At 40.3% G+C, this 23861-nt stretch overlaps 1 protein-coding gene across 1 annotated transcript in view; it reads right to left on the bottom strand.

Annotated features, from left to right (window-relative positions):
* chd5 (chromodomain helicase DNA binding protein 5) overlaps window positions 1–23861 on the bottom strand; it is a gene marked incomplete at its 5' end in the record, with an annotated part of 48095 nt that overhangs the window by 11071 nt on the left and 13163 nt on the right. Inside the window, 26 exons of the mRNA XM_083939161.1 lie at window positions 1242–1375; window positions 1811–1899; window positions 2056–2142; window positions 3933–4107; window positions 4955–5127; window positions 6083–6329; window positions 6526–6650; window positions 6743–6860; window positions 7069–7200; window positions 7428–7569; window positions 8096–8269; window positions 8550–8671; window positions 8930–9067; window positions 9915–10115; window positions 10343–10534; window positions 11184–11292; window positions 11491–11622; window positions 12265–12476; window positions 13117–13323; window positions 14824–15042; window positions 16859–17025; window positions 17390–17516; window positions 17662–17774; window positions 17861–18102; window positions 20714–20832; window positions 21834–22052. Of these exons, the coding sequence (XP_083795287.1) occupies window positions 1242–1375; window positions 1811–1899; window positions 2056–2142; window positions 3933–4107; window positions 4955–5127; window positions 6083–6329; window positions 6526–6650; window positions 6743–6860; window positions 7069–7200; window positions 7428–7569; window positions 8096–8269; window positions 8550–8671; window positions 8930–9067; window positions 9915–10115; window positions 10343–10534; window positions 11184–11292; window positions 11491–11622; window positions 12265–12476; window positions 13117–13323; window positions 14824–15042; window positions 16859–17025; window positions 17390–17516; window positions 17662–17774; window positions 17861–18102; window positions 20714–20832; window positions 21834–22052 (4115 nt within the window). The remainder of the gene's footprint in view (window positions 1–1241; window positions 1376–1810; window positions 1900–2055; window positions 2143–3932; window positions 4108–4954; window positions 5128–6082; window positions 6330–6525; window positions 6651–6742; window positions 6861–7068; window positions 7201–7427; window positions 7570–8095; window positions 8270–8549; window positions 8672–8929; window positions 9068–9914; window positions 10116–10342; window positions 10535–11183; window positions 11293–11490; window positions 11623–12264; window positions 12477–13116; window positions 13324–14823; window positions 15043–16858; window positions 17026–17389; window positions 17517–17661; window positions 17775–17860; window positions 18103–20713; window positions 20833–21833; window positions 22053–23861) is intronic.

Raw genomic sequence — 23861 nt, 5'->3', positions numbered from 1 at the left:
CTTACATATTTTAACACTAGTTGGAAAAGAACTTGTACGATTAGTAGCAGATTTTTAAATGATATCAAAGTACACATCACGTTGTAATTCATGTTTTCTCTTTTTTTTTTGGTTTTATATATGTGTTGCAGTGTATTTGTTTCATGGTTGATTTATAAAGGTGTCAAAACACCACTAGTAGCAGAGACACTAGTACTAGCACTAAGTATTAGTAGCTGCAATAGTAGGAAAAGTAAGTGCAGTAGCGATGGCATGAGATGTATTAAGGCAAATGTAAAAATACTAGTACTAGTAGTCATAATAATAGAAAGATATTAGCAGGTGTTAGGAGTGGTGGTAGTAGTTATAGTACAGTTAACACTGGTGACAGCAGTCATATAACAAGGTGACCAGATTTTTTAAATGTAAACTGGGGAGATTTCCAGCTAAGCAAAATCCATATATCATTAAAATATCCAATGTTATTATCTATGAAATTTTAAAAAAAAAAGACAATTCCGGTTTCATGTATTTTGACCACAATAACTGTTGTAGACTGTAACTGTAAAAGAAACACTGCGATTGAGACGTCAGCTTGTAGGCTCTTATAAAGTATTATTTCACTCTGCGATCTGTTTTTAACACACAGTTAAAACATTGGGACATTTGCAGGGACAGCTCCAGCTGGAAACAGGCCACCAAAAAATTGAGACTGTCCCCAGAAAAACTGGGCCGCCTGGTCACCTAAAAAAAGTAATAGAACAATAATAGTAATAATAACATTAATAACAGCAGTATGAGTAACCCCTGAAAGCAGTTAAAGGCATAAATCCAGCTGTAGTAGTAATGGCAGCAGCACCACCAGTACCGCTACTTGTATTAGAAATATGGTAATCACACGAGCAACAGCAGCAGTGATAGTTGTATTTGAGTGCAGGTGCTTTACTTTAGAAACATAACTTACAGCTACTTGCTTTCTCAATATCTATTCATGCAATGTTTGGCTCCTTTGAGTTTTAAAATAAAGTAACCCTGAAATTGGAAAGACCAACCTTTGCAAACTTAATATGAGCGTTTTGGAGCTTTGCCCTGGGCTAACTAATTAAATGTGAGGAGTGCATTAAACAACTCAGAGCTACATCTCAACTTTGACGGCGGGCAGCCCTTGACTAAAAATTGTGTGAAAAGAGAATTTCAGTATAAACACATAATACTACTACTTGGTGTATCACAATTTACGTATATTAGGGCCTTACGTGTACCTGAACTCACGCTCACTCTTCCCTCTCAGGTCACGAACCAGCCAATGAGAGTTGAAAGCATCCTGAGGAGGCATGCCCCAGCGCATGATGGCATTGAGGAAGGCTTTCCTCTGACGGGCGTTGAACCCCAGGACCTTGAAATAAGAAGAAATAACATTTAGACAATTTAACAGAGATTTAGAAAATGATGTAAACATATCTGAAAGAGGAAGATGTGAGATAAATGAAAAGAGGCAGTTACAGTACAGTAGATTATGATGCTTGATGTTAGTTTTATATCGTAAAAGTGATCTGTTATTGATCCTAATTCTGTCCTTGCTTGCCCAAAGGAGTGTTGAGAAAGGGCACAGGATCTGCTGCAGGGCTGTGATGCTTGCTGACACATTGGGTTTAAAGGTACACTCTCTGTGTTTGTTTGTTGCCAAATGGGTGCCAATTATCCCCAAATAAAATTTCCGCTTACTTAGCAATGTTGACAGAATCAAGCAGCCAGAAATGTTACTGCGGACAGGGTTTATACCTCCACTTTAAGATGGATATGATATCCTGTGAAGACCTGTGATTCATACCTCAATACTGCCCCCAACTCGTGCCAGTAAGGGTGGCAGAGGTTTGTCTTTCTCATTCTTCATCTGTCGACGAGACTGTCTGCGTCCACCTACAAAAAATAATTGTTATAAAGACCTCTGTAGTGTCTTACCATAGGCACAGTTTGTGTGAAGAAGTATTTCTACTGAGTGTGTTGTATTGTTGAGTCACATCTGAAGAGCTTGATAGTTGTGTGAAAGTGATGATTATTTTCTTTCCTGCCTACCTTCAGGCCTCTCCTCGAAATCTTCGTCCTCGTCCTCGGACCCCACAGAGTACTCCGACTGATTGTCTGAAAGATCATCCTGCCACTCTGAGCCACACATCAAAGAGAAACAGTACATTGCATTCGCTTCTGTTGGTGGCCACCTGGGGGCGCCATGGCACTGCAGATTACTACAGACCACTACAGCTTGGCATGCACATGTTGTATCACTTCTGTCCTCTGGAAGTGAGTTGAGAGTTGACTACTCTGCCAGACAATCACTTTAAACTCAGAGTGTACTCTGAGCTTTGATGGGCTTTGAAATCTTTCATGCTCTCATCGTCAACTGCTGTTGAACTCCAGCAATCAGGACATTCAAGCCTCTTAAAAGTACAGCTAAAGGACATAAGTCACTGCAACAGACTAGAAAATGTTGAGCTATGAAAGAGAAGTGCTTCAAAACCCACTGTGAAGAATATACATGCATGAGATATGAGAGAGTTTTAGGCCAGTATAACTCGCTCTGTGGCAGGTTTAATGGAGGTCAACAGCTCTTGTTGAGACTTACAACCTAAGAGGATTTAATAAACAAGGAGATTGATTTCTGTGCTGTTCTTGCCCGATGCATCCAAATTATTCCGTGTTAAGATAATGTCACCTTGTTAACTCACTAATGAAGCCACACGTGAAGCGAGTCCAGGCAGCAGTTTAAGTAGCACTTTTTTGTTACTGAATTTCCTGCCTGGGTTGTTAGTTTTTAATAAATCAGTCGATCACAACATCAGAATTACCTTATTTGTCAAATGTCCCATGAACACAGGGATTAAAAGGCAAGTTAAAAAGTTAAAGGAAGATAAATTATATACTTCTAAACATGTATATATATAGAATGATGACACTAATGTGACATAATGCTGCCTATACTGTAATACTGTTTTGGCCTTAGAAATAATAAATATGCTGCATATTGCTACGTTTGCTTAATTTGCAAAGTCCTGGTCTGTAGTGGGGAGGTTTTACTGGCGTTACAGTGTTTGAGTGGGTGAGGGGATAATGCATAGAGGGCGGTCAGTGGATGATGGAAGGAACTAGGATGGGTTGTTGGGGACGGTAATGGCCTTAGGGGGGAAAAAAACGAACAAGAGAGGTTGACCTGCACTTAAGCCAGCAGAGAGGGTATTTCACTAGTTTGGACATTATAATATTGTATACAATATTAGCATAAATTAATAACAGAAACACATCTACTACCAGCAGTTTTCTCATAACGTGACTTAGATGACCACATGACTCCATCAACAATCGCGTCCAATCACTATGTATTAGCTACAGCGTTGTCTTTATTATGGCTGCCGACTGATGCTACAGATTTGAGCGACATCTTCAAACTGTCAGTGCAAATGTCCAACTCTAAAATCCATGAACTAACTTAGAAAAGCTACTCAGAACAAAGCTTTGTAGCATTCAAGCTCAGCTCGGATAAATATCTTAAGCAGAGCAAATAAAGTGTTAATCTGATTAAGGATGTGTGTTTTAATAACATCTCCCAGAAAGTCATTCAGTAATACACCTTGCAGCAGCTAAGTTCCTTGAAAATCATCTGTAGAAGACTAGAAACAGATCCATACAATGAACCCAAAAAGGGGCCACCTGTCCATGAGCCAGCTGATAAGCCAATGGCTAAAAAGCTTCTTCTGTATCCTGTTTGCACTGGTGTATTTCTGCTCAAATTTCAATTTTCCAAATCCTGCCATGTGGCTGTTGCTTCCAAAATGCAGTTTGAATTCCATGTGATAATATAAAAGGATAACACTTAAGAAATGAGTGTTGGTAAAAAAAACAAAAAACTTGCGTGAGTCCTAATGGACAGGCACCATGCGTCTGTCAACAGGGCCTACCTTGGTCCTCCTGGGTCGTGTCGTTGTAGTTGACCTGCTTCCGGATGCGTTTGCCTTTGCCAAGGTTGCGGGCCAAATCCTCCTGCTGCTGCTCGTAGTGGTGGCGAAGAAGCTTTTCCCAGTAGTCTGGATCCACATTCTCCTCCTGCTTGATGATCTCCCGCTCCACCTCCTCCTGCACACAGACACAGACAAAGGGCAAATGCTGAGATATACTCTGATGTTTCAGAGTAAATATGGAGTGTAACAATTCACCTACCTATAGCGTTCAGGATTGATAACAATTTATTTCTCTCTGATTTCTTATCTGAGTATCTTCCAAACCGTCCCTTTAGGTTGTCTAGCTCTGGCTTGCTGAATGTACGGAAAATAGAAAAGTTTGGTGGGCATCTTTCTGTTGCTATGCACCAATGGTCTGGACTTCCACCACAAATAAGACAAGGAACTTCTGTATATAGTTTTAGAAAACAGCTCAAAACTTATTTTTATGGGGTCGCCCAGGGGGCTCAGCAGTAGAGCAGGCGTATACAGAGGCTAAAAGTCCTTGTTGCAGGGGCCTGGGTTCAACTTGCGGGCTTTGCTGCATGTCATCCCCTCTCCCCCAACTGAAACAATTCCTTGTATGCCTTTGTGTTGCACTGCCTTGCACCTTATGCGTCAATATTTCATTGTATAATTAAGTAACAAGGAGCCAAGTTAAAAGGCTCAGGTTCCTGGTGGACAAGTTGAAAATTAAAAGAACACTGTGAGTCCTTTTCATTGTAGCAGTTATTTCATTACATTCAGCTTTATGCGCAACTTGAGTACCTCAATGCCCTACAAACATTTAGCAACCCTTTTTTAAAACCTTTTTAAAGGTTGGCCACATTTTTTTTTGTCCAGTGTTACCTTTTACAATGCCCTGGACTTCAAAAGTCAGCAAAAATGTCACCTCACCCCTCATCCTGTGTGCATGTGCGCCCTCCTGCTCTTTTTTTATTTGTGTGACCCAACTCAGGCTGAACACCCTGTTCTATTCTCACCTCTCCGTCTTCTTCTTTCACCACATACTGAGCCACCTTGAAGGAGCTCAGGTACTCGTTCATGTTCTGAATCTCTGTGTCTTCAGTGGCGTCCTGGCTGCGGTCCAGCAGTTTCGAGATAGCGTCATCATCATAGTGAATCACATTGCCCTCCTCCCCCTCTTTGTTGTCACCTGTTGACGAGAAGCTCTTAGCTGATGATAGGAGCAGAAAAAAGAATATGTTTGTCCATGGGTTAAAGCTTTGAACTATGAAAACAAGGAATTGACCTAAAAAGAGAACTTTTGAGAATTAGACAACCCACAATTATATGAACTATGAATTATATGAAACGCAGCAAGAGGAAACACCTATTCTGCATATGAAAGTGAGTAAATGGACATTTATTGAAAACATAAGAAATAACTAAACTATCAGTCAGCCAATATTATCACAGGCATATCGGCGTACATGTTTTCCAATATGAAAACCTTTTTCATGGAACCTATAATACAGAGAATGATGCTCAGGGTGATTTAGAAATGGTGTCATATAGCTATTTATTTTTATTTAATGATCAGCAATTGACTGATACTGAACAAACAGTGCTATTTAATTTATTTTAATTTATTTATTTTTTATTGTCAACAATTGACTGATACTGAACATGATGTTTATTAAGCTATTTATTTTATTTTTATTCGTTCTTTATTTTCTCAGCACTCATTTCTTGAGTTGGTATAATGTATGTATAACATATAATAATGTAAAATATTCCTTAGTTAAGTTATCTGTATGAGAAAACACCCTTCTGAGCTGATATCACAGGGTCATATCGGTGCAAAACAGTCCACAGAGAAAGAAATCTATTGTCATTCCAGCTCAAAATTGAATATATCGGTCGCAATATCAGTAATCTGTGAATGTTTCCCCTCTAAAATCGATATTGGTATCAGTCTCAAAACTCTCATGACCAAGGTTTCATTTGTTTGTTAACATCAAACAAAAATGATGTTTAATGATAATATAGCATTTTGAAGCTCAAATGCAGGTGCAAAAACAACAACAGTGTGAAGGCTTGTCGACACACCAGAATCTATACTGTATACGCTTAGCTACAGTAGAGGAGCATTTGGTGGAAAGACATACCCATGGTTCTTGCTGCCTCTATTTCGTCTTTGAAAAGCTCCTCTGTACCAAACTTGAGGATATCGTCAAGCTCTTGTTTGGACATGGAGCCAGTTTTGGAGCCCAGGCCGGGCCGCACCACCAGGTGGGTCAGCATCATCTTCCTCTTTGCCACCTGAGTGATTCGCTCCTCCACTGAGCCTCGCGTCACAAAACGATAGATCATCACCTTCCTATTTTGGCCGATACGATGGGCTCTGCTAAAAGCCTGGGAGAATGGAAAGATATGACAAAACGAGAGGGACAGTTTCAGGGGATGACATAGAAGTGAACAGCTGAATTTAACAGCGTAAAGGAAGATAATTAAAACATTCTCACAAGACAGATTACAGCAAACATCTGCTGGTTAAATGCTACAACACAACCATGCAAGTGCCCATATGAAATCAGTCTGAAATCAGTACTTGGATGTCATTGTGAGGATTCCAGTCAGAGTCGTAGATGATGACGGTGTCTGCACTTGCAAGGTTGATGCCGAGACCTCCGGCTCGTGTTGAAAGCAAGAAGCAGAACTGCTGAGCGCCCGGTGCTGTGACAAAAAAAAACAAAGCAGAGAGTCGGTTTGTGTGTGAGAGCGAGCGAAAGCCATGCAGAGGGGAACATGCATTAACACAAACTCACCATTGAAGCGGTCAATAGCCTCCTGTCTGAGGCCTCCAGTAATTCCTCCATCAATACGTTCATATTTATAACCCTCGAACTCCAGAAAATCCTCAAGCAGATCCAACATCTTTGTCATCTGTAGAAAAACATGGTATTACAAGTTCATGTAGCTGGGATCAAACTAGAGGACAATGTCAAACCAAAGAAAAGTCTGCACTTTTACTCAAAATGATCTTTGATTAGATGGAATATCAACCGACTTGGCAGCTAGCACTCGCAATGGAATGGCTAAAATATGGATGGCTGGATTTTCAGCAAAGACACAATATGTATTTGATTATTACCTGAGAGAAAATGAGAACTCTGTGTCCTTCATCTTTGAGTTTTTTCAGCATTTTCTGAAGCAGCGTCAGTTTTCCTGAGGACTTCACCAGTAGGTTGCCATCATACGAGCCGTTGGGTAATACAGGAGCTTCCTGCAGAGGCAAAAATCAAATCCAAGCATCAACTGGAGGAATACTTGGTAAGTATAGTTAGTGGTTTTAAACCACAGTATTTTTGAATAAGGCAAGGTTGTTATCTTGTGTCAAACAGCCTTGTCTCATCTCTTCTCAGGCTCTCTTTCCATGGATTTCATTAGACAGGATTTTGCACTCAGCATTGAGATCAAATATTTAACTTTGCTTAAAAATTGCTGCCTCACCACAGCAGCGACTGGGAACAGGTAGGGATGGTTGCAGCACTTCTTCAGGTCCATCATAATGTTGAGCAAGGACACTTGGTTCCCTCCACCTTTAGAGTTCAGAGCCTCGAAATTTCGTGTCAGAATAAACTTGTAATATTTCCTGCAGGTCAGAGGGCACAAATCAGAAAAAGAATAAAACAATAGTCAATCACTTTTGGAGACAGAAAACCTCTATAAAAATGCATGCAATATTCTAACCATGATGTGGAGATTACAAGATAGTGTCATTTGAACGTTTTTTGAAAGCATTTAAGACTTTAAGCTTTCACAACATGCAAAATTAAAATATATTATGTACCAAAATGCCAGCCGCATCTACTGACAGTATACGTATGTAAGCATGTCCAAATCGAGCCTACTATATAATAATGTACTTTATCTATTGCATATGTCACTTTCGGGTTTTCCTCTTTATAATTTACATTACAATTTGCTCCAAGTTTAAGAAACTGATGAACAATGACAATTATTGTTTCATAACCTGCTTTATATCCACTCTGTAATATTAAAAATCAATTGTATATAGGAGTAAATGGACTGTTTATGTGTTATCAGATGGAACAGACAACAGCAATACACAGTCAACTACTTCTTCAACTTTTTCTTCTTTTGATCCCAGTGCTTACTTCTGCATGGGGCTGAGCTCCACTCTGACAATCAATTCTGTCTTTGCAGGCATGTTCTTGAAGACATCTGCTTTCAGCCTTCTGAGCATATGAGGGCCGAGCAGGTCGTGGAGCTTCTTGATCTGGTCCTCCTTAGAGATATCCGCAAACTCCTCCAGGAAACCTTCAAGGTTACTGCACAAATCAAACAAAGGAGAAACATGAAGTAATGAAATTAAGCTAGAGTAAAAAAAAAAAAAGACAACCTCTTGCTCCTTAAGTTTTGTTGTCAACATTTTTGTTTATATGTAATTCAACATGCACATTCAAGCAACACATGATCTGTCTATCCTTCAATCTAAGCGGAAATCACTTTGGTACACCAGCTCACAGATACTGGCATGATGGTGAATGATAGAGAGACTGAGAGGATAAAAAGGATGATAAAGATTAATAGAGGAGAAGAAGGACTTACTTGAAGCGCTCTGGGGTGAGGAAGTTAAGCAAGTGGAACAGCTCTTCCAAGTTGTTCTGAAGAGGAGTCCCAGTGAGCAGCAGCTTGTAGTAGATCTTATACCCGTTGAGGATTCTGAAAAACTGGACAGGACACATTGTAAGAGATATGGCACACATGCCTCATATAAAAATGTGATGACACATGTAAAACTTCCTGAATGTATAACTCAAATTTTGCCTTCAAATTCACCTGTTAAACATTTAAACAACATGCACAAACATTTCCTACTCATATCTGTCTGTGTTCCTGCTCCTTTTCTGTTTTCTGGTGTGAACATGGTAATATGCATACTTGTTTCTGGAACAGGCTGCAATCAAGTGCCAGAAATACTGTTTTACCTTTGATTGGTTGTTCTTCAGTCTGTGGGCCTCGTCTACCACAAGGCAGGCCCACGTAATGGAGCCCAGAATGGCTTGATCTATAGTGATCAGCTCATAGGATGTCAGCAGCACGTGGAACTTGATGGGAGTGTCTTTCTGCAAGGGGCCAAAATATATGTAGTTTTGACCACTTTTGACCACTTTTGGGGATCAAATGGTGGAGAAAAATTATTTAATCTCACATTTACTGTACTGTTTAGTATGTCATTCTTTGAAAACAACTGCTTATAATACTTTATGCTTATATTAAGCTACATGAAGCAGTAAAACTGTAGTATTTTTTCTGTAACCTAAAATTCAGATAGGATGTTAAAGGGATAGTTCAGTGGAGCTGTATGACGTGCTTATCCATAGTCAGTGTATTACCGGTATAAGCGTACGCCATATTTAGAATATTTTCACCACTTTACCTTGCCATCAGACACCCCTGTTTAGGGTTACACGGGGGGAGATGAAACCGTTCTACATTCTCGTTAAAAACTGTCATTTTAACACATAACACAGCCTCAGTCAGTTACTTAGTTTGTGTTATTGTGTGACCTTGATGTATTAAAAGGTTAGGAACCAACTAAACTAACATACAACGGCTTCCACCTGTGTAAGCCCAAACAGGAATGTTTGATCGTAAGGTAAAGTGGTGAAAACATTCTAAATATAGTGTACACTTAAACTGATATTGTGGCTAAAATACATGAGCTGCTGTGCCTATCCACATCAGTACATTCCTTAGCTTCCTTGCGGTACTCCTGCCTGCTTCTCCAAACTGGGGGCTTGTAGACAGCCATCTACTGCAGTTTACACACTGACTATGTACCTCATAAAACCCCACTTCAAAAAATTTAAACGATCAATATAATCACCCAAACTAATGCAAGGTATAAAAAGAAGAATTTAACCTGCATGTGGTTGGTGTGTTGGGAATAGCTGCATGAGCATGAGGTACCTTCATGCGAAACACCTTGCGTCCTGTTTTCACCGCGCTGTCTTCAAAGGTGAACTCGTTCTCCCTGATGATCGCCCGGCTGTCTTTGTCTCCGGTGTAAGTCACCACATAGAAATCAGGAGCCCACATCTCAAATTCCCTCTCCCAGTTGATGATAGTGGAGAGAGGTGCGCTCACCAAGAAGGGCCCCTTAGAGTGACCCTAAGAGAGACGGGGAGGAAAGACATGACTATAAGCAATTCTCATATCACTGGAGGAAGACACACAAAAGGGTTTATCATTTACTTTTTCTCATTGTCTAATATGTTTTACACTAAGTCTATGTCACTATTTGTATTGTAAGAACTGGTATATTTTACATTGAACCAAATGGTTATATATGCTTTGTTTATATGGGCATAATAAAGCAGACAGTCTTTCTCCCTCACCTCCTTATAAAGCGAGTAGAGAAACACTATTGTCTGCACCGTCTTTCCGAGGCCCATCTCATCAGCCAGGATGGTGTCTGTGCCCTGTGCCCAGGAGAACCTCAACCAGTTCAGGCCCTCCAATTGGTATGGATGCAGTGTTCCCCCGGTGGCGTTAATATACCACGGCTGGTGCTCAAACTTGATGGTTGGCTGGTGATACAAGAATACAGTAGTACCATTTGTCCCAGTTAAAATATGAATTATACATATACAGCATAAGAATAAAAATACATCACCTGTATAGTGCAAAATCATGATGATTAGTGGTATTTATTCTGCTGCTGTAGCCTTCCTCCAAACATTTCAGAAAAAATAATATACCATAAAAAAAACAATATATATATATATATACATATATATATATATATATATATATATATATATATATATATATATAGCGCAGGATGGATAAATATATAATTTAATGTTATGTCAGGTAATGTTTATTTAAGCATGATTATTTGCATGAAAAATGAAGGTTTGCTATGAATTTAAAGAATTTGTTATTGATTTATAATGTTGTGGTTGTTAAAAGGATGGTAATTATTTAATCTCTTCTTGATTGATGGTTAATTCAATGGTATGAGCTGTGTTTATGTGGCTATAGTGTGTATAAAGTTTGTTTGAAAGAATGTGTGTGGACCCCAGGAAGAATAACAAAAATCACAATAATCATAATAACCAATGCTAATGGGGATCATAATAAACAAAAGCAGAAAGAAAGCCTATAACTATTCTTATATTTCCAGAAACTCATTGGAATTTTGTGACCAGAGTGCATCCAAAGATCCAAACTTACATCTATGATGGGAGCATCAGGAATAACTTCCCTCTTTGGATGGTCCTCTTTGAGTTTCTTCCCTTTCCTGACCACCAGGGGGCGTTGGTCCTCCCCTAGTATTTGCTCCCTGGCAAATAATTGCAGCAACATGATGAGCCAAACAGCTCCAAAGGGGGCATCACAGATAGAGAGCAGGGCCGAGTGGAAACAGCAGCATATGCTAGGTGTTTATTTTTGAGTGCCGAGGGCTTATTCTTATCACCTTCATCCCAATGCTATTAAGAACTGCTATGGCTGAAATGACCTGTTAATGCTGTTAACCAACCTGTGGTCCCAGTAAGAAGCTTTATGACCGTCGTATTCTGGGACGTCAAACTCATCCACCTCCCAGGTGCACTGGTCGTAGGGCAGGTCTCTCCACTTGATCAGGTAATGCACATCACCATCCTTATCAAAACTGCAGGGAAGAAAAAAAGGAATCAGGGCTTTTAGAGGTTTGTTGTATAAATGGCCTTTCTAGGCCTCAGACCACTCAAGGGGCTTTTACACTACTTACCACTATCACCAGGTAACACACAAACACTCATACACTGATGGCAGAGGCTGCCTTGGAATGAGCCTGGTATTGAACCGCTGACTGTCCGATTAGTGGACGACCTCATGTACACCAGTCAATAAGAGATCTTTGTAAACATTTTTTAAAGGGACGCGAAGCATATCAAACAAAAAATAAATAAAAGTCAATCAATGTCATTGCAGTTGCAAAGGGATGACACTTTTCAAATGCATGGGGCTTTTCACACAGATATTTCACAACACAATCAGGACTGAATGAAGTAATGCCAGAATGCTGGCTTTTTCGGTCATTCACAGAGGCCAAGTAAAGGCCTCAGTATCTCAACCCCAGTATCTCCCATATTCTGAAATATGCTGTACTGTGAAGAATAATCTCCATCTATAATGTGACTTTACAGAGCACATAAAAGCAAGATGACACCAGGCATTAATCAAACTGAGCAAACACCTGAATTCCTAAAATTGAAACAGCACATGAGCCCTGATGTATGAAGGAAGAATGTGTGTAACTGTGAGCAGCCACCTGTGGTTTACTATCCGGTGAATGACCATCCACTCTGGTTTAATGCCATAGCGGTAGAAGCGCTCCTCCATCACAGCGTACTGGGGATCTTTGCTCTTCCTCTTCTCGCTGTTGAGCTCCTCCTCTCCGGAGCCGTAGTCGTACGGCGGAGGTTCGTCCATGTCGTTCTTACGCTGGTAGTTCCGATACATAACAGTGTGGTACAGTTCCAACTGCACAACCACAGACAGAACAAAAACAATTCTGTTCAGCAGCACCTTTGTCATTGGGCTTTTCTTCCAAGACTGCATCATGTCATCTATCCACAGTACTGAGGCTAATTTGATTAACTACTTCAACTTCCAGAATGGATTTAATGAAAGGAGGATGGATACAAAATAAATTAAGAAAGGTGCCTTGTCTCACAAGAAAGGAATGACGACTTTTCCAGGGGCCAAATCTAAATACAAGCAATTGTTCAGACATCACTAAATTAAATGTCAGCTAAGTCTGAGTGCTCTGAATTGCTCAGTAATTGCAGATTGGATGGTTTGACGTGTGAAACAATATGCACTTATGTTTCTTAAAGACTGACAGCTTAATAGCTAGAGAAGCATGCATTATCGCTTTATATTAAACTGCAAAAGATAGACCAGTGAAAAACTCTCCTGGCTCGTTTGTTTGTGTGTGTGTGTGTGTGTGTGTGTGTGTGTGTGTGTGTGTGTGTGTGTGTGTGTGTGTGTGTGTGTGTGTGTGTGTGTGTGTGTGTGTGTGTGTGTGTTCTGCTTTTAGCAAAGAGGACACATACGGTAGTTCCCATGGCTAAAGAGAGCAGAATGTTAATTTGAGTTGGACCTACTTCTGGTATCTCACCTGCAGCTCGCTGACCCAGGAGCAGTGCCAGTACGAAAGGCCAGCCCACTTTACGAAGAACTCCCTCTCTGGGTGGCCTTTGAGTGGAGGCTTGGTCAGTGGATCAGTTGGCTTTCCGTCAGGGCCTGGAGGCGGTTCAGCTGGCAACGGGGGTTCTCCCCATGTCCAGTGCAGAATCTTTTGGACCTTACCTTTGAGGGGAGGGCACTAAGTAAAAAAAGAAGAGGTGCTGTGATAAATGCAGTTAACTATACCATATATCTGAGCAATAATGTACAAAAGATCTTGGTGAAAACAAGCAAGATTTCAGAGAAGGTGAAGTACGTAATTGGGGTCATTGCAAGAGCTGCTCAAACAGGTTGAGAAGACTCATCAGTAAATTAAGCCTTCCTCTCCCAAAACAACCTTCAGAGTCCGAGTTTACGTTTGTATACAGAGTAAGTAAGACATAAATAAGCTTATGGGATAGCTCAAACTGCTCGCTCGAAATTACTGTACAAACCATCAAAAGCTTTACCTTTCTGTTAATTATTAATTCTAATGTTATATTTTACTAATCATACTTAATATCTCATAATTTATTTACCAACAACACACATAATTCAAAATCAAAATGATGTAAATGTAATTTCACCTCAACAAGACATGTATAAAGCAGACAGAAAATCACAAGCACAAGAGAATGTCACAGTATAACTACCTACTGCTGTTGCCATAGGCACCAGTATAAAATATATACTATAATTTAACTACTGTCACTCTTTTTACAATGTTTTTCTCACATGGTGCTAAATAACATGTATCTATATTTCATGTTAGATATATATTAAAGAATGAAATTCAGTATGTGTTTTTGTGTCGTGCATATTACTAACTAGACCACACATTCATACAAATACAAAAATAGAAAAACAGCCAAAATCATTATTCACCATCATATCTTTATACTAACACTGGCTACAACAAAATTTAGAAATCACTGACAGAAACATTTACTATGCTGTGTTAAAGAAATAGAATAAATACTTATTAACACACACTATTTATTTTTATTATGTAATAATAATAATAATATTATTATTAATAATAATAATAATAATAATAATAATAATAATATACTGAATGTAGTGTGCAGTTAGTAGGAGTATCTAAATGGGATGCTGCTGCTCCGAAAACACACAAAATGTTAAAAATAAAAATAAAAATAAATTAAATTAAATTAAATAAAGGTGAGTTTAGAAAATGAAGCTACACATGATCTATTCTAGCTATATTTTATATACTTTAAAATCACAGAATAAAGTTGGGCTGCACACAACTTATATATATATAACTACGCTTCTCTCCCTCACCAATTCAATCACCTGCTCTCTTCTGTTCTTCTCCTCTCTCCTCTCAGTGGGGCACCATGTACTTCAGTGGTTAGCCCCATTACCTCACAACAGGAAGGTCCTAGATTTGAGCCTGGGGGGATGATGAAGCCTGAAGCTCAAGGAGGTGTTCCAGCACCCTGAGTCTCGCCACATGGGTTCCCTGTGTTCGGCCTTGTTCACTTCACCGGCAATCAACCCCCTTTTCTTCCCTCTCCTCCATCCTGACCATCCTCACAACCCTCACCCTATCTTTTCCCTATTCCAAATTAGTGTGGCCTTGTTAGTGAGCACATAAACAGCATTAGAGCGTATTTGGACTGAAATAAGAGCTCACCATGCAGCGTGGACACAACCACTCCCCGTTGGGTATCTCAGGGAGTGGCGGGTTGAGGCAGTGGATGTGGTAGGATGATGGGCAGGTGTCACAGCACAACAGCTCTCCTCCATCTTTACACACTCTGCAGAACTCCATGTGGTCATCCTCTTCCTCCCCTGCTGGCTCCTCCTCTTCCTCCTCATCATCTTTGGCCTCCCACTGGATACCCTCTTTCTCCTAAGGGACACATGTGGTGAAGGTTGTAGTAGAGCATTAAGTAATGCTAAATCAAATTCACCCACCTTGTTTGGGACAAGGACACATTAAGGTATATAATATTTACAGATTATTTTCGATGTGTTTTTATTTTATAGAGACAACAATATTAACATATTTGCTTCACTGTGTTTTGTCTTAAATTAGTTATTCTATATTTTGCACAATACATTTGACTTTCACATATACACTAGTCTGGCTTACTGGGTGTCCAGTGCTGAGATAAAACCTGACAACTGGCATGTCTCTCACTTCCCCCTCCGCTATCTCCACTATCTTTTTTGCAAGGGCACTGTTGCTAGCACCGTTGTTGTTAAATTAATCACAATCGTCTCGGGCTTAGCACCGCCCAAGACGATTGTGATTCATTTAAAGAAATATAAATAATCCAGATCATTTTTCCTGTCTATCCCTGAAAGCCAGACCAAACTCCAGCACTGACACACAGCTAAACTACATATGCACTGATAACAGCCAATGATGAAAAAGAACAAGACGGGAATTTTATTCCAGCAATATAATGATGAGTGGGTCCCGAAGAGTAACAAGATAAATCCAAGACTTTTGTTTCTAATTTTTGCCTTTTTATCGTAAAAAAAAAAGAAAAGAAAAGAAAAGAAAAGAAAAAGGAGCCTACTTTGACCTCCTCATGCCTCTAAAAATTACACAAATGAAAGAATCTGAGAAAAGTAAAGTCACGACTCTAACAGTAGATATATGCAATCATTTATGCAGGGTTGTAGTTTGACATTACTTAAGGGGCCACAAGATCAAAAGAAAAAGGTTGAGAATCACTGCTGAAGATAACAGCTAAAACTAAAGTCTCATTCAGTCTATAAGTCACTCACAAATATCCCACTGCACATGAGCCATTTCAACAGAATATTCAGAGTATTACCATAAATTCAAACATGTACTGATCGGAAGAAAACTGACTCAGTATACAGTGGAAGATGTCTTAGTGCCATGACAGTCTAGAGCCAAGCTTGTCAAAACTGGGGTAACAACGTGTCTTGTCACTGGATGTATGAAATATGACGTTTAAGAATCTCAAATACTTAAGTTATAGAGCTGTGACAGCTTCATTCAAGCCCAGTTGATGCAGTTGGCACATAACCAAATGGGCCCAGGGGCACAAGGGGTCCTGAATCACAAAATGCATCAAAAAAAAAAAAAAAAAAAAAATCTTAAAGAGACCTAAAGTTAATACAATGAATACAATGATGAATGTAAAAATAGATGCAAAACTACCGCATGGAAAGCAAAATGACTAAAAGTGGACTCTGAGTTTGAGTCTGAGGGGGCCTCTGAGCCCAGGGGCCCATTGTCTCATAATCCATCCCTGCATATAACACATATAGCTTCTACCAACTTCATTCACCTGATGTAATGCTCCCCCTCCCAAAAAGAAATTCTCACAGATGATCACATTAGCAGGCTGTTAGCATAATACATAAAAATACAACACAAATATATCTACACTGTGTCAGTTAGTCAACTAATGAGTCGTTTTGTTCTCAGTCGACTGAGATTTATTAAGGTGATTAGTCATTTTTTCTGCCTTTTTTCATGCTGAATGACTTATTTTCAAGAAACTTATGAGCTCATATCTGGTAAATACAAGTCTAAAGTGACGCTTTCCCATAATTCTTTGTGGAGAAGCTCAGGTTTACAGATCTGCTAATTAAATCAACTAACAGATTAGTCGACAAAATCGTTTTGAGTTTCCGTCCACTATGAATTTCTTTAGTTAAGGACAGCCCTATGTGAAACTCACACAGTGTGGACAGCTCCATTTGCCCTCGGGGGCCTTCTCCAGCTCAGGGTCCAGACAGACCAGGTGGTACGCTCGGGGACAGGTGTCACACAGGATGATCTCTCCACCCTGCTGGCAAACCTCACAGTAGTCCTGGTGGTCTGTCTCATAACCATCCCCATCTTCCTCTGGAGCAGATAAAGGAAGAGTGATTCCCACAGACAGAAATTCACTTGCATGCAGCTGTTATCGACAGCATAAGATCTAAACTATATAAATATAAATGTGAATGAGACTCTAAGGCAGTGAGGGCAACCCCTGCTGAGAATCTGCCTTCAGAAAACATTCCCAAAACAAATAAAGCTTGAAAAAATGAATTTTTATTTCCTTGTTAACCATAATTAAACAGTCGGGTTCTGAGGGATTTGAATGGGATTTTGTAGGGAAAGATAAACACACACACACACACACACACACACACACACACACACACACACACACACACACACACACACACACAGAGAGCACCGTGTGTACACACATTAAACATACTTTTCCTTTTTTTCCGCCCACGTCGGGCCTTTTTCTTGGTGGCGGCCCCCGAGGTATCAGAAAGCACAGAGGCACTGTGGATGCTGATGTCATCAAAGTCCGACTCCTCCAGGAAGTCCTCCTCACTCTGGAAAATAATTAAAATAGACCAACTTTCGAAGTAAGCGTAGTAAACAGTCTGATCACTTTGATACCATTGAAAATATAGAGTAGTGGAGAAGCTTGAGGATGAGTGAGCAGAGGAAAATGGTTCTGGAAAAAACAACACATACCGAAGATGCTTTCTTCTTCTTCCCACTTTGGCCCGACTTTGATTTGGTCTTTTTCGGCTTGGGTTTCTTCTTCAACTCCTTCACAGACTTGCTTCTCTTTCTAACACCTGGTCCTGAAACACACAGACGCGTTAACCGAGTGCTGTTCTCGCTGTTATTTCTATAAATATGTGTCCAGTCACGGTTCACCAGGCCTTACCCTTTCCCTCTTTGGTTTTGGCTTTTTTGATTGGCCCCAGCTGAGAGCTCGGCTGGCTGCTGCTGACAGACGTCGGCTGTGCCACGGTAACCGTTTCCACGGCAGCAGCCACAGCAGCAGCCACAGCAGTGGCAGATGCGCCTTTGAACGGGTTGTTGGCGCTGAACTCTCGCCACTTGGCCCCTAACACTGTCATCATCTTTGACATGGGAATCTTCGGATTCTTCTTGGCAATGAGAGGCCTGAGTGAAACCAGGGGGAGAGGAGACAACAATGGGAGCTTTATTATGTCACACTTCATTCATGTTCATGTAATTTATACTTCCCTCAGCACTGGAGGGAACAGAGTCCTGATTTGCTGACATCCCACTGCCCCTTTAGTTTTGTTTTCCCTGCTTTGCTGTGTATGTGTCATGTTCGTGATTTGTCAGGCAACAGCTTGAGGTTTGGCGCGTTGGCCTCTGAAAGATAGTAGGTCACAGCACCGAGTCACAGCACCGAGTCCCAGAACCTCACGGCTGTCACAGGCATCCAGTAAGCAGCTGACTACTCACAGGGGGCCATGCAGGAGCTCATGCTCCACTTTGTCGGAGCAGAGGCTTAGCCGAGCCAGACAGCCCCAGGTGAGACAGACTCTTTATACCAACAGCCGAGCTTTCTTGCACAAACAAAAAGAGCAGTGTTTGCTCGGCACGCCACAGTCTGCTTTCACTGTGGAGTTTTTGTTGGAAGTGTCAGTGAGGCTTTCTGACAATCCACAGAAACAGGTGCAGGACAATGAAGTTAAAGGTGAAGTCTGCGATTATTTTAATAATCCAATAAACTTTATGTCAGTGAATATCTCCTCATGGTCAGCTAGCTCCCTGTTCTGTGTGTGCGCTGAAAATAAATTTGGTGTTCATTAGGAGTGAACCGGAATAGACGACTATTTGATCCAAGAAGCCTGATAGGAAAGTCGAATCATTGCAGTCGTGGAAAATGTGGTTATGAAACAAAATATCATTCCAATTAGACTATATGGGTTTGCTGAGAATCGAGAATTGTTTAGTTTCTAGTTTAGCTTAATGTAACTACCTTAGTTTGGGAATAATTTGATCAAAGGACTAACATGAGAATGCAGCATGAGCAGATATTTTTTGGATTTATGAATGATCCCCTGTCAAAATCAGCAGGGAGAGGAGCTTAGAAGCCCCCTTTCGTGATTAAATCAGGGCAACGGAAAGCAAGTGGGCTAACTATGGCTACGCTCACACTGCAGTTCGAATGTGACCTGAATCCGATTTTTTTGCTCATATGTGACCCATATCTGATTTGCTTTTGACAGTGTGAACAGCATATTGAATCTGATATTTTCGCATTAAAAGTAAGCCACTTTTAAATGTGGTACTGAATCGGATACGTATCGAATTTTATTGAATGTGGCCGCAATCTGCATTTAATGCGGCTTTGACGTCATTCTGACCTACTGCACTGTTTTGTAAATGAATGACAGATAAAGGGCCACAGGCGGGGAGTCAAGAACAGAATCAAACGAACAATATCGAAACAGGACAGCAGTGAGGCAGGCTGCCAGTGGAGGGATAGTGAAGTTAAGTTAATAGTGAAGTCACCACACATTGTTTTGAGCATTAACCCTGAATACCGTTGCCATGTTCGCTTCCGTAAACACCGTTGTGGTGTGATGTCATCAATGATCAACTAAGCATGCAGGTCACTTCAGGAGCATGAGCTGTTCACACAGCAATCTGCCACATTTAAAGACGTAATGTAAACAGACAAACAAAAAATCGGATTTGAGCCAAAAATTGTGCATTGCAGTGTGAACATAGCATACGAGGTAAGTACCGATCCGCGACTTTAGTGTACCGTTACACTCTCTCTATAGATTTCCTTCAGCACTTCGTTTGGACAGCTCCTCACCTACATACTCAACTCCTACACACAACAAACAGCTACTGTAACAGCCAAAATACATGGGGAATGGACGTGCATTGACGTAGACGGAGCGCAGCAGGGTTTTTTACCAGCTACACAGACTCTGTCGGTACCCTGTGGATGCTGCCAGCTTCACTGTGTGCCAGTAAGTGTTAATATAGTTGGTTCTGTAGTTTTTGCATAATTCTATGTAGTTTTTACCTGTTGGATGGCTGTGGAGCTGCTCATGGAGAAAGAAAAGTAGACAAAGTTACAAAAGAAATTGAGCCAAGCTCTGCTGCAGGCACCTCACTGCAGCCATGTTGCGGTGCATACGCAGCCCATGTAGTTTGTCTGTAAGTGATCACATCATATATCTCAACCAACAATGTTGTTGTTTTTGCTATTTTTCTACATAAACCCTAAACAGAGGGGGCAATTAGACAGACAAACTCGTGGTGCCAGGTGAGTCTCAGCTCATATGTCTGTGTGGAAAAAAAAGGAAACCAATGCTGCAAATCAGAAGAAAAAAAAACATGATTTGACGAAGTTTACGAAGTGAACGATAGGCAAGATGTAAATTCTTAGTCGGGGACACCCCTGGTGTTCATACACAGGCCTGCCTCTGTAAATGGCAAACAAACAACACTTTTCTGTTCATGCTTGTACACATGACAAGGGAAAGGCCATGGACATATGAAGAAGAAGGCAGTGGGAGTGAGAGGGACAGTAAATGTGTCACATAACGTTCTGAAGGAGATCTGACGGGAGCAGTGTCATTGTTTGATTTACATTCATTTAGCCGACGCTTTTTATCCAAAGCGATAAACAATATTCAACCATGAAGACACCACACAAAAATATCAACAATCTTTCTCCAGAATCACAGAATTCACCTTAACACATGAAGATAATCTAGATGCAAAATATGATGCTTACCTGAGGAACTGGCTGAAAGCCTTGTAGTTAGTGATGGTTTTATAGTCGTCCTCAGTGAAGCCATACTGAACGTCTTCCAGACCCCACTCCTGCATCAACTGGCCAGATGATTTGGGTTCCTATGGAAATACAGATGGGAGGCATCCAAACTAATATATTAAATAAGGATTAATAAATGTTAATTGTTGATGACCCATACCAATTTCAAGAATGACAATCCTAAAAAAGAAAAACATTGACTATTTTAGGCATAAAGTTTCAAAGGATTTTCTACATTGTTGGACTGCACGACTTCTTTGGAAGGTAGGGAAACACTACTTTTTAAAAGGCTACCTCCAGTCAAACATATGTTTTTCTTTGAAGGGAGAAAGTTTCTATTTAACCTACCACATTGGTTTGGGTTTCCTCTTTACATATACATTCAGCATTGAAACCACCACAATTTATTATGTTGTTTCTGTCTTACTTTCAAAAAAATATGGTTTGAATTCTTTTAAATCTTGTGTGGTCTGACTCACTGAGCCTGGGCTGTGACAATGTCTCCTGATGTGGAAACTCAAAGCTTCCGATGCACATGCGCTGAGAATGGATTTTGAAGTGAAACAGGCGGCATGTTGTGTCTGGCAGATAAACTTTGAACATTTGCATTTTCATAGATTCTGGATTTTTTAATGCAGGGGACGGAGCAGATGCCCTTTTAACCACATCAGATGCATATTATTATTCCAAGCAGAGTATTTTTAGAGCAGCCGCCCAATGTAAGGGGCTAAAGGACCTGCGGCCACAGCCGCGGCCGCAGGTTCAACGCCAACCTTGCTGCATGCCCCCCCCCCCCCCCCCCATGTTTGTTGTTATGCTTTTATGTTCTTTTGACTTTATTGGAATCTGTTTCTTTGTAACTATGTTTTTAAATGTGGTGTACAAATAAAAAAAAATATTATTATTAATATTAATTTTGAACTATTTTTTGTTCTGTAAAATGTCCCTGTTTTACGTGAAAAGCATAACTTTGATATGCTGGATAAGCATAACAAGTTGTTATTATTTGATTATCAAATCAATATAAATTAAGTTTGACTCTTAAATTATGACATTTGTATTACTGTACTGAAAGACTTACTTTCATGTTCCCATCATCATCGTCCTCGTCATCATCTTCCTCATCTCTTTTCTTCTTCCTGGGCTTCTTCTCTTTCTTCTCCTTCGGTTTCTTCTTCTTCTTTTTGGTTGGGCCGTACACGCTGCTCTCACTTTCAGAGCCTCTTTCTGGACGCTCCCTTTCCTCCTCCACCTCTGAGATCTCCTCCAGGTCGCTGTCAACTCTTGGCTGGATTCCTCCCTGAGACACATGAGGACACAAACATTATGCAGACGTGTAAATAAATGTGCATTATTGTTTTATTCAACAGCAGGATGTGAGAATATGTCAGGTTCAGTTTGCTGATCTCACTCATTCTTCAGCAGATAAAGATGTGTGTAACTTACATCTTCAAAAAACTACAAATACACTTATGCTGAATGAAATTGCACCAATGCAATCTTCACATGTCTTTGATATAGTCAAGAGCTCCTGCCAAACAGCTATTTTTATAAACATAAACAGGTAGAATCTGACTTTGAATGTTGCTTTATCTGTCTACCTCAAGAAGTGACTGAGTGGAGCTAGCATCAAAGCCAAATTCTTGGATCTTAAAGTATTTTTTGAAGTGGGGTTGTATGAAGTACACATCCACAGTCAGTGTGTTACCTACAGTAGATAGCAGTCGGCATGTCCTCAGTTTGGAGGAGCAGGCAGGAGGGCGGGCACAGAAGCTAAGAAATGTGGACGAGGGCAGCTGCTAAACGCATTTTAGCCACCTAAAAAAAACAATATCAGTTTAAGTGTATGCTATATTTGTATGTATGTATGTATGTATGTTTCACTGCTTTAACTTCCTTTTTTGATGTATTAAGAGAGCTGGATACAGAGTTTGAGGCGGAGCCCCGTTCATTCTTATGAAAGCTGCTCAGTGGCACATGAAGCCAATAGTCTCAAAATACCTGGATGATCCGCACTACTTCTGCACTGTTGGGCCCATACAGCAGGTGCACCAGAGACTACTTTGTTCCGATTTAGCACTCTGCTAACTTGAATGGGGATTTAATGATTTTATCGGGTGGCTTTTCTAGACTTTCGAAATGTTATCGGGCTGAATGGATCAAATTCTGAAATTAACAGGAGTTATTTCACAGGGGTTGGGATGTACAGTAAGTCAGTAGGAAAAGGCATTTTGCAACATGCAAGGCAATCTAAAGCGGTTTTCTATGCTCTCATCAAAGCCACCAGACTCCAGTGACAAAAACATTTTACCTCGCAGAACACTGCGACTTTGGTGTTATAAAGAGTTAGACACTAACAAATCAAACAAACTATCCGATTGAGGCAGTGGTCTACACTTTTTTTTTAAAAGTGGGGTTGCCTCATACAACCCCACTTTTAAAAAAAACAACCTTCAAAAGGTATCCTCTGAAACAGAATTGCAAATGAAGTGATAAAAATTTGGATAATTAAAATTTAAAATACGAAACTCAATGATAGGGCGAATAAGCATGCCATTCATTTTACCAGGGTTAGGGATTAGAGCTCCCACAGAGGCCACCCACGCTTAAAACATATGCTGTCAGACTGCTATAAAGCACTCTGGATAAAAGCTTCCTCTTGATGGCATTTGCATAAATTAAATTACATCACTCCAAAGTGTCACTGCTTTACTAATATTATAATTCCTCTGCCTGTGATGAAATGTATAAATTAATACATTATAAGTCAACAGTTGGCAGTGAGATGTTTGGGAGTCAAGTCAGAAGCATGTTCACTTTTTACACATGACTGAAGAACAAAGTAAATCAACAAACAGAACACCTCCGACGGTGCAGCCAATCACTGCTCTAGAGCGGATTTGTGGACTGAGCAGCATCCTGCCTGTTGTTAATATGAGACATCTGGAAAGCTATATGGATTTAACAGTTAACAGGTGTTGTTTGTGTGATCAAGAGTGTTGCATATGAACAAATTCACTTGTGTGCTCTCATGATTGGGTAAGAAGGAGGGGGAGGGAAAAGTATCTGGTGTTTCTCTCAGTATGCAGCTCTCGCCTAATTATTACTG

This window comes from Echiichthys vipera, assembly GCF_963691815.1.
Source record: "Echiichthys vipera genome assembly, chromosome: X".
Taxonomy (NCBI): Eukaryota; Metazoa; Chordata; class Actinopteri; order Perciformes; family Trachinidae; genus Echiichthys; species Echiichthys vipera.
This window is presented reverse-complemented; position numbering and strand designations above follow the sequence as displayed.